Source organism: Saccostrea cucullata, unplaced genomic scaffold (genome assembly GCF_032062105.1).
Source record: "Saccostrea cucullata isolate Sc308-1 unplaced genomic scaffold, CSIRO_AGI_Scuc_v1 ctg1721, whole genome shotgun sequence".
Lineage (NCBI taxonomy): Eukaryota > Metazoa > Mollusca > Bivalvia > Ostreida > Ostreidae > Saccostrea > Saccostrea cuccullata.
The window spans coordinates 71854-84174 of NW_026920078.1; the positions used below are offsets into that span (position 1 = coordinate 71854).

The 12321-nt window shown below is 32.4% G+C and overlaps 1 protein-coding gene across 2 annotated transcripts; it reads right to left on the bottom strand.

The window, feature by feature from the left end:
* Nucleotides 1–229: 229 nt before the first annotated feature.
* Nucleotides 230–7706, bottom strand: LOC134242847 (transmembrane protein 104-like). Of its 2 annotated transcripts, XM_062724995.1 has the most exons (11): nt 7565–7706; nt 6635–6756; nt 6283–6370; nt 5579–5684; nt 4555–4572; nt 3491–3534; nt 3291–3321; nt 2326–2425; nt 1966–2083; nt 1529–1622; nt 230–1403 (listed from the first exon to the last, which is right to left on the bottom strand). In XM_062724995.1, exons 1-11 carry the CDS (start codon nt 7610–7612, stop codon nt 634–636), a joined length of 1539 nt encoding a protein of 512 aa, XP_062580979.1. In that variant the 5' UTR covers nt 7613–7706; the 3' UTR covers nt 230–633. The 2 variants fall into 2 exon arrangements, with proteins under 2 accessions (XP_062580979.1, XP_062580985.1); XM_062725001.1 differs by lacking the exon at nt 4555–4572.
* Nucleotides 7707–12321: the final 4615 nt, after the last annotated feature.

Consider the following 12321-nt stretch of genomic DNA (forward strand, 5'->3'; position numbering starts at 1 on the left):
TTTTTAATTGCAACTTTCGGGTATTGCGCCGCCTTCCTACACCAGACAATGAAAGGTGTCTTTAAAATTAGAATAATTTGTGTAGTTACTCCATATTTGTCCATCAATTTATTAGATAGTGTTGGTTTAATCTATATATGAAGTTTCATTAATGTATGACATAGGGTTCCTACAAAATAACGCTTGTCTACGGAATTTTGGGACAACCCTCGTACATGTACAACCCAATTCGCATGAACTCATCAACAGACAATTCAGATCAATCAAGTTTTTTTTTAAGAAATTCTAATATCAACAGCAGTGAGGATTTATTGCACTGTTTTAAAATAACAAGAATTATTGAATGCTTCAAAAATAATCTCAAAAAGTTAAGATAGGACACTTACAATAGGCAGCCAAAAGAAACTTCTTAAAAAATTATCTAAACACTGCATTGCAAGAGCGGGTAAACATTCCTATAAGTTTTGACTGAACTGCAATATATCACAAAAATTAATGATTGCAGGAATTTTTTTTATTTGGTTAGAGAGTATTTAAATACAATAAATACATGTGCCCTCCTCATGGTAAAAAAAAAAATCAGCAAAGCAAATATACTGGCTAAGCTCTGAATAAACCTAAAAGTTAACACCATTATTTCCTAGTTATGATGTGGTTGACAGTGACAAAAGCCATGGCCACAACAGACCATACAATGACTAGAATGACCCAAAACGTGTGCTTAAAAGGGGAGGTAAATCTGTTGTTTAAAGTGGAGATTGATGGATCAGATTTAATTGCTCTCCTGGAGATCAAAACCAAAGTGGCTGGAATGACGTACTGAATTCCTGCCCCGGCGTACGACCCTGTGATCCCCACCAAGAACTCCACCTCATCCGTTGCCAAGGCGATCACAAAGGGAAGAGTAATGGCTGCCAAGGGGAAGACAATTCTGTCCACGAACCAAGAAAATGATCTCCCTTCTTTGTGAAACATGGTTTTCAGATTGTTTCGTAGCGTTATGGATATGATAGGAAAACTAGTGCTCAATGTAAAAACAGGGAAAAGGGCTAGATAATATTGTAATACTGCTGAATTAGTTATTGGTTCTTTGGCATCACAGGCATCGGGGATAAAACTTAGAGTGTAAATGTCTTTAGGTTCATGAAATGCAAAGGCACCAGTAAATGAAACCAAGGCATAAAATGCTAAAATTAAAATGAAGTCGAAGAAAATCATGATGAAGAGGTTGCTCTTGTTTTTGATTGGTGTCACAAGGGAAGGCAGCGAGTGATGACACATGAACGAGTAGACACACACTCCGAATAAATTAGGAATTCCTTCAAAGTCCACTACTGGGGGGTGTCCTTTGCCTTTTTTGTTAGCCAGCCTGATGATGGTTAATACAATCATGATCATGAATGCTGAAATGAAATGAAAAATATTTTAAAATATTTTTCTTTTTAATTTCCTAGTTCAGTAATTTTATTCATTGTTTCATTTAATAGTTTTTATTCACACTGCTTTCAAGAATGTTACTTTTTCTTACCTAACCACCTTGTTAATGTGGTAAAGAGTTGGAGGTACTTGGTTTTCTGGACATTGAAGAAAGTGAAAGGACCCAGAGTGACAGCAAACACAGCCTTAACAAAATAAAATACAGTAGAGTCATTCAAATTACACTTTATCTTGGTGTGGGTATAATTTGGGGAATTTGTATTGTGATATATTGAAATATTTTTTATAACTATATTGATTTGTTGTATTGTATGGCAATTGTATGGCAATATTTTCAACAGTTTAAATGTTTTTCTTATTTCATTAACCTCCATTTATAAGAATTAAGAATCTTTATGTGTAAAACTACTTTTTAAAGAGTGGACATGAAATAATTGACAACTGAGGCAAAAACTTTGATTAGAGAATATTAGTAGTGCCTTAATTTGGCTTTGGTGAACTAAAAGCTAAAATTTTATGTGTACATACCACCATTATTCTGTAAACAGATGCTCTGTCTTGACTTGAACTCGCCCAGCAGGGGTCAGAGTTGACCAAGGTCAAACTAGAGCAGGAGACATTTTGACTGTCATTGTGTTTGTATGTACTGAAAAAAAATTAATATTTTCAACATCTTTTATTTTCCTACATCTCAAGAAAACATATATCACAATTGAGCTATAATTTTTTCCAATTGTTTTCAGAACAAAACACATTTTAAGAGAAAAAAGAAAAAAAATTCTTTTAAAGCTATGTTTCACAATTTTCATGCTGTTGATTTACATTAAAATCATAAACTGCAATTTTATAATTTTAACAATTAAGTTGTCTGCAGACTGTAGGACTTACCATATAACATCCCTGAGTGACTTAGGAATAGCAACAGCATAAATAGAGAGATCTCCATACAGATAAATCACCATACAGAGGTAGAACAGGATAACTCCAACTGTATAAAGTAAACAACACCATAAATAGAGAGATCAACATACAGATATATCACCATACAGAGGTAGAACAGGATAACTCCAACTGTAGAAAATAAAACAAAATCATAAATATTCAAGTTAGCTTAAAATTCTCCTGGTTTGAATTGAGATTTGAGTCAAAATATAGAATTTTTCTACAGAAAAAGGAAATATGAGATCTAGTTTTGTAAACAGATGTAAGATCCAAACTTTTTTAACTATTAAAGCAGTCTGCAATGGAGAGAAAAATAAATTGAGATTTCCTTGGGCTCAGGATAGTGCCTCAAGCTGAGACTTAACTTTATAAATGAGAATTGTAACTACTGTTTATTATGGAAATAAAGGAAATTTACACAGAGTATGCAAGAAGTTTTTCACATAGACATTCACCACAGTCTATTTCTTGTATCATTAACATTTGATGTAGCTTAAATACCCCCCCCCCCCCATCCCCCGAGCATGCATATTGGTTCTGCTACTAATTTGCTTGTATGTTGTTTAATGTCCCTCTTGAGAATTTTTCACTCATATGGAGACGCCACCAATTACCGGTGGAGAGCTGCAAATTTTGTCAAAATTATGTGGCTCTTAGGGCCATTGAGCAGTGAGGGATCTTTCTCGTGCCAACACCAACTGTGACATGGGACACTGGTTTATACAGTCTCATCCGAAGGACCGATCTCCACGTCCCACAGTGGGATTCAAACCCGCAACGTAAGGATCAACTCCTTACTTTGTGCCTCCAGAGAAGAAGCTCTAACCACTGCACTACACAGGTGACACTAGTAATTTGCATAACGTTAACAATAGAGAAAGTAGTTTACTGTAAACCCAGAAGATACATACATTTATTAAAAAACAGCTCTGCCAGTTTCCCCTGAAATTAAGAAAATGAAAATTTAGAAAGTAAAAATGTTCAATGTCATACCAGGTACTGTGTATTACACAAATGCATTCATGTTAAATAACTACGTGTAAAATACACAAAATATTTTTCTACATGTACCCAGTACTAAGCACATGTATCACTTGAAGAACGCACTTACCAACTCCACCCTTTCTTTGATATCAAACATGTCATCTCTGTAATCTACAACATCAATAAGGAAATCAGTCAAATAAGTACATATTACAGTACATGATGATCAGTTTTGCCATATACCAACAAAATCATGGATATAAAACTGGTATTAAATGATACAGGTATTATAAATCAAGATCCAATTACATGTAATGCAAGGTTTTATGGTTTTGGACATTCAAATTACATAACATGCATGTTTTTAATATTTTCAGTCACTTCAAGTATTTTAAGAGCTAATTTTATAATGTTTCCTCAATGCTTTCCTCATTAGAAAATTAAGTATTCCTTGGATTAATTTACAAAAAATATTTCACTGCATTCAAATTAATCATTATATTGAGAGATGTCACATTTCAATATATGAAAAAATAACTTTCAACATGAAAATTGAATAGATATATTTGCTAAAATTATTTTTTAAGTACAAATGGGTGTTTTAGTAGAGTACATGTATAAAGTTTAAACCATTTAAGTAAGGTGCTTGAAAGTGGTGAAAAAGTTAAAATAACCTTACAATTGATGTAGTAGATATACATAAAAAAAATCCAGAATCAATGACTTCAACTTGCATTTAGAATTTCAAAAACCTGTCACCATAAAGGTAAGAGAAGAAGGAATTCAATACAATTAATCCAAACATCAACGCACTGAAAAACATTCAGAAAAAATTTTTTTAAAGTCCAAATTTGCAAAACTTAAAAGAATACTTTTAAAAAAGCTTTTTAACCAGAGAAAATTTTAAGTGAAAGTTTGCTAAAACATTTTTTGTTTAATGTAAAATTAATGAATCATGTCAACATTAAAAAAAAAAATTGAGTTGTTTTTCAACTTCTGTTATTCGCATCAATTTCAATACCAATAACTTCAAGTGATGGATTGTATATGTTAATGAGAAGAAAACTACAAGAAAACTACTTTTCTCTGATTATTAAACCAATAAGAACACAGCAATCTTCTGTTTTAAGAAGAAAGACTTTAAATTTTACTTCTGGCTAATTATACATCTACATAATATATCAAACTTACTCTGGTCAATAGTTTTATCTGGAAAGCAAGACAACATGCATTTGACAGCTTTGTCAAAAAAAAGAAATTTACACAGGCGTATCATGCATATACTAGTACATGTACCGACTTTGCCCATTATGGCTCAAAATGATAATGATCAAGACTAAGAAATATCTTCTCATACAGGGTTAAAAGACATACCCTCTCTTACATGAACAGTATAACATGATCTTTAACACCTCCCCCCCCCCCAAAAAAAAAAAATAAATAAAAGAGTTATTAATTAGAATCACAAAATTAAAAATCTTTTTATAGAAGAGTCATTTCAGACAACTGGCCAATTAATGTGATCTTGAACATATATATCACAACTTTGTGGGTGACATACTGAAAGATTTGCCGTAAGATGATAGAAATGCAACATTCCACAAAGACATCACTTGAAGATGAAGGTGTGATATATTCTTTATGTGACAGTTAAAGATTCTACAGCATACAAGATAACTTATCCTATGAAAGTTAACTTTAAAGTTTTAATTTTCTACTCAAATTCAATATGTATTATCTCTGCACATACATTTTTACAAGGATATATAACTACCTACCCCATCCCCCAGTCCCATTCAGATGACAAATAGATTAAATTTAAATACAGTAAATTCTCATTATATCGAACACAATGGGACTGAAAAAAAAGTCATGATATTCAAGGGTTTGGGATATTGAGGGTGAAATACTTTAAAAAGTGATCTAAACTTCCAATTGAAATCACTTCAACATATCAAGTTTATTTGATGTCTGTGTTAGAGACACATGTATCAAAGTTCAGCTGTATTTCTTATACTGTATTTCTTAAAACGGTGCAAATTCAAATTACACTGCATAATTTCTTAAACAAAACAATGACTGGGCGAATTTAGGACGGGGCAAAATTGTTTGCACGTGCAAATGGGCGAAAATAACATGGGGTGAAAGAGAGATAACTTGTGGACCTCTGGACAGACAGATAGAGTGATTACTCTTTTTTTGACAATACACACACCTTTTTCATCACTCTTCAACAGAGGGCTCCTCTCGTCCTGGAAAACATCTGCATCTGATGCAACTTCTGCTGAGTCTCCAATGTTAGCACGGACAGACTCTGTTCTCTGTTTCCAAGATAAATGATATACTGTAATGCTTGAATTTATTTTTCAGACAATATTTTTCAAAAAACATTTTCTTCACAATAAGAAACTCTGAAAATTATTTCAATGGTTACATTATAACCTCTATAAAATTAAAAATCAAGATAATTTTGTTCGAAACCAGAAAATTATTTCAGGCTATAAAATTAAAAATGAATTTAAAAAATTTAAAAAATGTGGTTTGCAAAGAAAGGTTGGGATTAACAAGCTAATTCATAAAATTTTAAAGGGGAGAAGGGGGGATGGGTGTAAGACCTGGAGAGATCTAGTGATAAATGACAGTTATAAATGATCTCATATAAGCTTTCAATTTAAAGCTTGATATTTTACACATCCTGCTGATTAATTTCATTTCATACACGCAGGATGACTATTTTGACAGTGTGAATAAACAATAAGAATGCCTTTAAACAGTTAATTATGAGAAATGACCCAATATGTTATTGCCCTCACAATACAAGTACTGTACTTCTTTTACATCACTATAAAATAAATGAGTCACTTTTCTTATTGTTGTGCGTCACACTTGTGAAGTTGAAAGAAGGTTATTTTAACTTACTTTATAAACAATATCAGCTTTTTTATGCAGGAAAAGGGTAGCATTGGCTGTAGCCATCGCCTCCAATACAAATGTTACAGTCATGTAGCTACAAAATATAAAACTAGAATAACTGATTGGTTAAGGTTAAGTTAACTAATTCAGTGCAATTCATATGCATGCATGTATATAATCTATGAAATACTTATCAATCTCATATTTAAATCAAACATCTAACTCCAGTGCTCTATTGGTATTTTCAATTAAAGAAAACACTGGTACTGGAATGAGAGAGTCACTAAAATATTACTTGGTAATGTAATTCATCAATGAGTCTATGTTCAATATACTAGTTCAGAAATTTGAGTCAAACCTGAATCCTGCTAGCAATACAATGATGATCAAACTCAGTAACCAGCCAGCATTCTGGAAAGCCAGGGGCATCGTCAGTGCTCCTGTACCCACAATCAGATTAAACAGATATACAAATCCTACCTGCAATTAAAATTGTCAAAAAAATTCAGCATTGATTTGGATTTTCTTTTATTTAAATGATATATTGATATACCAGTATACTATGTGATTTTACTGTGTGATGAGTATCGTGATATGAATATTTGAATTTTATACTACTTGAGGATGCCTCCATATCAATTTTGCAAAATTTTAATTTTTGTTCTTGAAGGAAGATTTTTAAAGATATTATTTTCCTACAATATCAATTACTATATAAAAAAATTGATCCCCCAATGTGGTCCCTCATACCAACCCCCTCCCTGGCCATGATTTGAACAAATTGAATCTTCACTATATGAGGATGCTTACATGTCAATATGACTAAAAATAGCTTTTTGATCTGTTCTTGAGAAGATTTTTCCCTATTATATTCTTATGTAAAATTTTGATCCCTCACTGTGGCCCCAATATTCCTACCCCTGTGGGTCATGATTTGAACAATCTTAAATCTATGTTATGTCAAGACGCTTTCTTATAAGTTTCATCTGTTCTAACCCACTTGTTCTTGAGAAGATTTTTCGATACACCCACCAAAATTTCAATAAATATTTCTTAGTTTATCTCCCCTGGGAAGTGTGGTCCTTCATTTGAACAAACTGGATCCCCTTTACCCAAGGGTATTCTGTGCTAAGTTTGGTTGAAATTGGCCCAGTGGTTCTTGAGAGCCTTCGGCTCAGGTGAGCTAATAAAAAGATCACAGTGTACCACTACTCGGTTCAAAATTTGGAACCAATTAGGCCTAAAATATACTGTTCCCAAGCATGATCAAATGAAAACTCTATCTTACCGCTTTTGAATAAGAGGCGCCAGCTTCTGTTAATGTATTCCCTGCCATCTTGATCCCTATGTCCAGTTACTTTATCCACAAATTAACTTGTTAAAACGCTGCCATGCAGCCAACGGCATGTGTTGACAAATTCTCCATTTTGTTATCATGTGACCTACATTGAATAAGGGTGTTGCTAAAACGCGAAACGGAACGGAAAGCGGAATGGAATTATATATATAATTCTTTATTTTTGTTTTACACATTCAGTTATTTAATACAATAAATGATTAATAACAAATACAGAAGGTGTAATTTTTTCATTTTAGAAAGAGAGGGAAAGAGAGAGAGGGAGGAGGGGGGAAGAAGAGAAGAGAGAAAGCTGGGGGGGGGGGGGGAGAAAAAAGAGAGGGGTGCATGCATTCACAATATTTATATCAGTCTAAAAATTCATTGAAATAAAAGCTTCCAGTAGTTCCAGCAGGTATCAAACATATCCTTTTCACCATTTTTGTATGCAATATATTTTTGAGTTTCATAAAATGAATTCATAAGCGATATCGCAGCAGGTACATTTAGTGTCTTCCCTGTGCACCTCATTGTGTAGATATAATATTTAAGCCATAGAAAAAGATTATTTTGTGTCTTTTTCCTTTTATCTAAGAATCCAAAAATGAAATTATTTTTTGTTACTGATATCTGAAGATTTGTTTTATTTTCAAGATAATTCTCAAATTCTCTTAAAAAATCTTGTACATGATCACACTCCCAAAGCAAATGTTCCATTGTTTCTTCTTCCACTTGACAGAAGGTACAATTTTTGTTGTCTATGATCTTGATTTTGAATAGATATGAGTTTGAGGCCAAAATTTTGTTCAAAATTCGATACTGGAACCATTGCAGTTTGCAATTGTTTGTAACTTTAAAAGGCAATTTAAAAATCATTTTCCATTCTTTGTCATTTAGTTCAAATATTTCATTCCACTTTCTTTTACCGGTAGGTTCTGTGCTATTTTGGTTGAGAAGATTATAAAATTGCCTTGATTTTTTGCACTCTAAAAGGGTATTTATATTTGACATAACCAGAGGGTTTTGTGATTTAGTTACATTTCCATCAAAATTTGCTTTTTTTCATCCATGCTTTAATAGCACTTATAACACTCAAGTATTCTAGAAAATTAATTTTCACCTGTGGATATATATCACAAACAGATTCATAAGGCAAGAAAACACCTTCTTCGTTTATAATTAAGGTGTCGGATATTAGCATCAACATGGATTTATCGAAAAATACTTTCCCCCCAACAAGGATGTTTGGATTATAAAAAAGTGGAGCATTTGCTGTAACTGCAGTTGGGTTTTGCTTATGATGTAGCTCAATCCATGAGTCAAATACATCAACCCAAAATTTGTTTTTTAGTGATTTTTTAATATTTTTTATATATTCAATTCCACATGTTGTAACTTTATTTATATCTAACATTGGCATAAAATCGTGTAGATCTCTATTTGACAGTAGGAGTTTTCGCATCCAAAATAATTTTAAGGAAGATGTAAAAGCCTTTACATTTATCATCTTTAATCCCCCATCTTCATATGTTTTAACAATTACATCCTTTTTTATTCTATGTTGAGAGTGGTTCCAAAGGAAGGAAAAGAATACTTTATCCAACTCTTTATAAAAATTGTCATCTGGGTTTGAAATTGCCATAAAAATATGATTTAATAAAGGTAGAACCAAAGTTTTGATAACAGTGATTTTTCCTATTGGTGTTAAGTGTCTTTCCTCCCACTGATGCAAGATTGATTTTATTCTGCTTAACTTTGGCTGATAATTCAATTTAGACATATTTTGAAGTTCTACATCAAAATTAATTCCAAGTAAAGTGAATCAATTAGTCCCCCATTTCAGATTAAAATCTCTATAAAGGATATCTTGACTATATTTTTTGGATCCAATCCATACTGTATTAGTTGTCGAAAAATTAACTCTTAGTCCCGATATACCTGAAAAAAGTTCTAATACTTAGATTGTTTCTAACAGTGATTCCTTGCTACCATCAAGGATAATTGAGGTATCATCAGCTAGATGGGAAATTTTCTTTTCATTATTACATACAGTAAGTCCTTTAATTTTTTTGTTTTCTCTTATTTGTATAGCTAAAATTTCTGCACAAAATAAAAAAAAAATATATGGTGATAACGGGTCCCCTTGTTTACAGCCTCTATGGATATTGAAGGATGCTGAGAGATTGCCACCTTGATTAATAGCAGAAGTTATATTATGGTAGAATAATTTTACCCATTTGTGTATATCAGGTCCAAATTGAAAATATGTTAAGGTTTTTTGAATAAATTTCCATGAAACAGTATCAAAGGCTTTTTCGAAATCAAAAAGTAGTAGAAGACCAGGAATTTCTTCCTCCTTGAGCAGTGTATTGCATTATATCATAGATAAGCCGAGTGTTTTCCCCTATATATCTGTTAGAAATAAAACCTGTTTGATCAGGATTGATAAGTTTATCCAAATAAGTCTTTAATCTATTTGCAATAGAGCCAGAGGCTATTTTATAAACAGTATTTAAAAGTGTAATTGGACGCCAGTTTTTCAAATATTGTCTTGGTTTTTCTCTTTTAGGCAAAAGTGTAATGATTCCATGTCTCTATGTGACTGAAAGACTATTATTTTCATAAGCATAATTAATTGACCTAATAACAAAAACTCCGAGAAATCGCCAAAAGACCTTTAAAAACTCTGCTGAAAACCCATCAGAACCAGGTGATTTATTTGCTTTCATTTTGCTAAGTGTATTAGAAGCCTCCTGTAATGCAATTTTACCCTCCAAAGATGCACATTCATCTAATGAAGACTTGGGTATATTTTTGAAATTTAATTCAGAATTTAAGTCATAAGAGGCGCCAGCTTCTGTTAATGTATTCCCTGCCATTTTTTTTACTCTTTGTTAGGTGTAGTGTACAAATTTTCATAAAATTGCTTTGTTTCATCCAAAATTTCAAATTGGTTTTGAATTATCTCCCCATTGTCTTTAACAAGTTTGGGGATTATTTTACTATTAAAATTTCTTGATTCTAAACCACAAAAATAGTGAGATGGTTTTTCCCCCTCTTCCACCCATTTTGCTCTACTTCTTATATATGTTCCTTGAAGTTTGTGTTTTCTAAGTTTTTCTAAATTTTGCTTTTTTTCGTTTATTTCCTCTACATTGTGTTCCGAAATATTTTCTTCTAATGTCTTTATTTCTTCGAGTAATGCTTTCTCTTCATTAACTTGTTTCTTTTTTAGATATGCAGAGTATGATATGCTTTTCCCTCTTATTTCCATTAGTAGAGTTTCTAGAAATAATTGATCGTCAATGGTAAGATAGATGTTTTCATCTAGAATAGTATCAAGATTATCATGATCTTAGACAGGAAGTACATATTGCTTTTTCACCTTTGAGATAACATCTCTGATACAATCTAAGTATTGCTTATCACTAAGTAGGGAGTTGTTAAACTTCCTTTTTTAAAATCATTAAAAGTTAAAACCATAGACATCATAGAGTGATCAGACCTGTAACTTGGTTCAACTGTACATGCATTAAGACAAGGTAGCAATGACTCAGATATTATAAAAAAAATCTAACCTACTTTGTTTGAATGGGTTTTTTTTTTTCCTCCATGTGTACCTTCGAAGTGTTTCATGAAGCTGTCTAAAAGGATCTACATAACCAATTCCTTCCATGATTTCTAATACTTTCTCTCTAGCCTTCGGATTATTAATTGATTTGTAATTATAGCAATCTACCTGTGGATTTAACACTAAGTTAAAGTCTCCACACCATATGACATTATTACAGTTCATTTCTTCAAGTGACTTTTGAATATTTTCATAAAAATTTGGTGTATCAGTATTTGGACCATATACTGTGCATAAAACAACTTCATGACCCTCTATGCATAATTTCAAAATGTGATAGTTTCCATCTTTATCACCCTTTTCGAGACGTACTTTAAAATCAAAATTATTATTGAAAAGTATTGCTACCCCTCTTGAGTTTGAAGTATAGGAGCTAAAGTAACATTGGTATCCCCACATCCCACATATTTCTAACCTCATTTTCTACATTATTTGTGAAGTGGGTATCTTGAAGACAATAAATATTATAATCCATACTCCGTAAGTAGTTAAAAACATCTTTGCGTTTAGTGATATCGCCTAAACCTTGACAATTAACAGATAAAAATTTAATCCCCATCAAAATTTACAGACAGAAGTTTTGAGACCTGCTGGAAGGTGACTGAAGTAGGTATGTTCATGAATGCATGCATATAGAGAGAAAAAAGGGATAGCGAAGAAGTACAAGATAGTACAGAGAGAAAAGTGAAAGAAACAGAGCATAAAAAACAATAAAATGTAATGACAACGAGGAAAAAAAGTTGCATCGCTTTTGAAAGGGGGAACCGGGGAAAAAATCAGCCTACCTGAAAAGAACTTGACAAGCGAAAAAAAGACGACTGTTTGATGCGGAAGGGGGGAGGGGGTAACTTCTCAACTTCTTTCAGAACACGTTTTTATAATAAAGAGGCACAGGCAATTATTTGGTAATAATTTTTTAACCCATGATATAATAATAACACAAGGTATCTAACTCCGAATGACACGGAGAACTTTCATCCCCCCGAATCGCACTCATTTACACTTTCTAAGGAAATACACTGACAAACTGTTTATACTGTACCATGTATACCCATGTCTTCTATGATGATTTATTTTC

Excerpts from the sequence above, each read along its gene's own strand:
- LOC134242847 (XM_062724995.1), bottom strand. The coding sequence starts at position 7,612 with ATGGCAGGGAATACATTAACAGAAGCTGGCGCCTCTTATTCAAAAGCG. Across the intron at positions 2,084-2,325 it reads TCACTCAGGGATGTTATATG|TACATACAAACACAATGACA; the intron begins GTAAGTCCTACA and ends ATTTTTTTTCAG. Across the intron at positions 1,404-1,528 it reads CACATTAACAAGGTGGTTAG|CATTCATGATCATGATTGTA; the intron begins GTAAGAAAAAGT and ends ATTTCATTTCAG.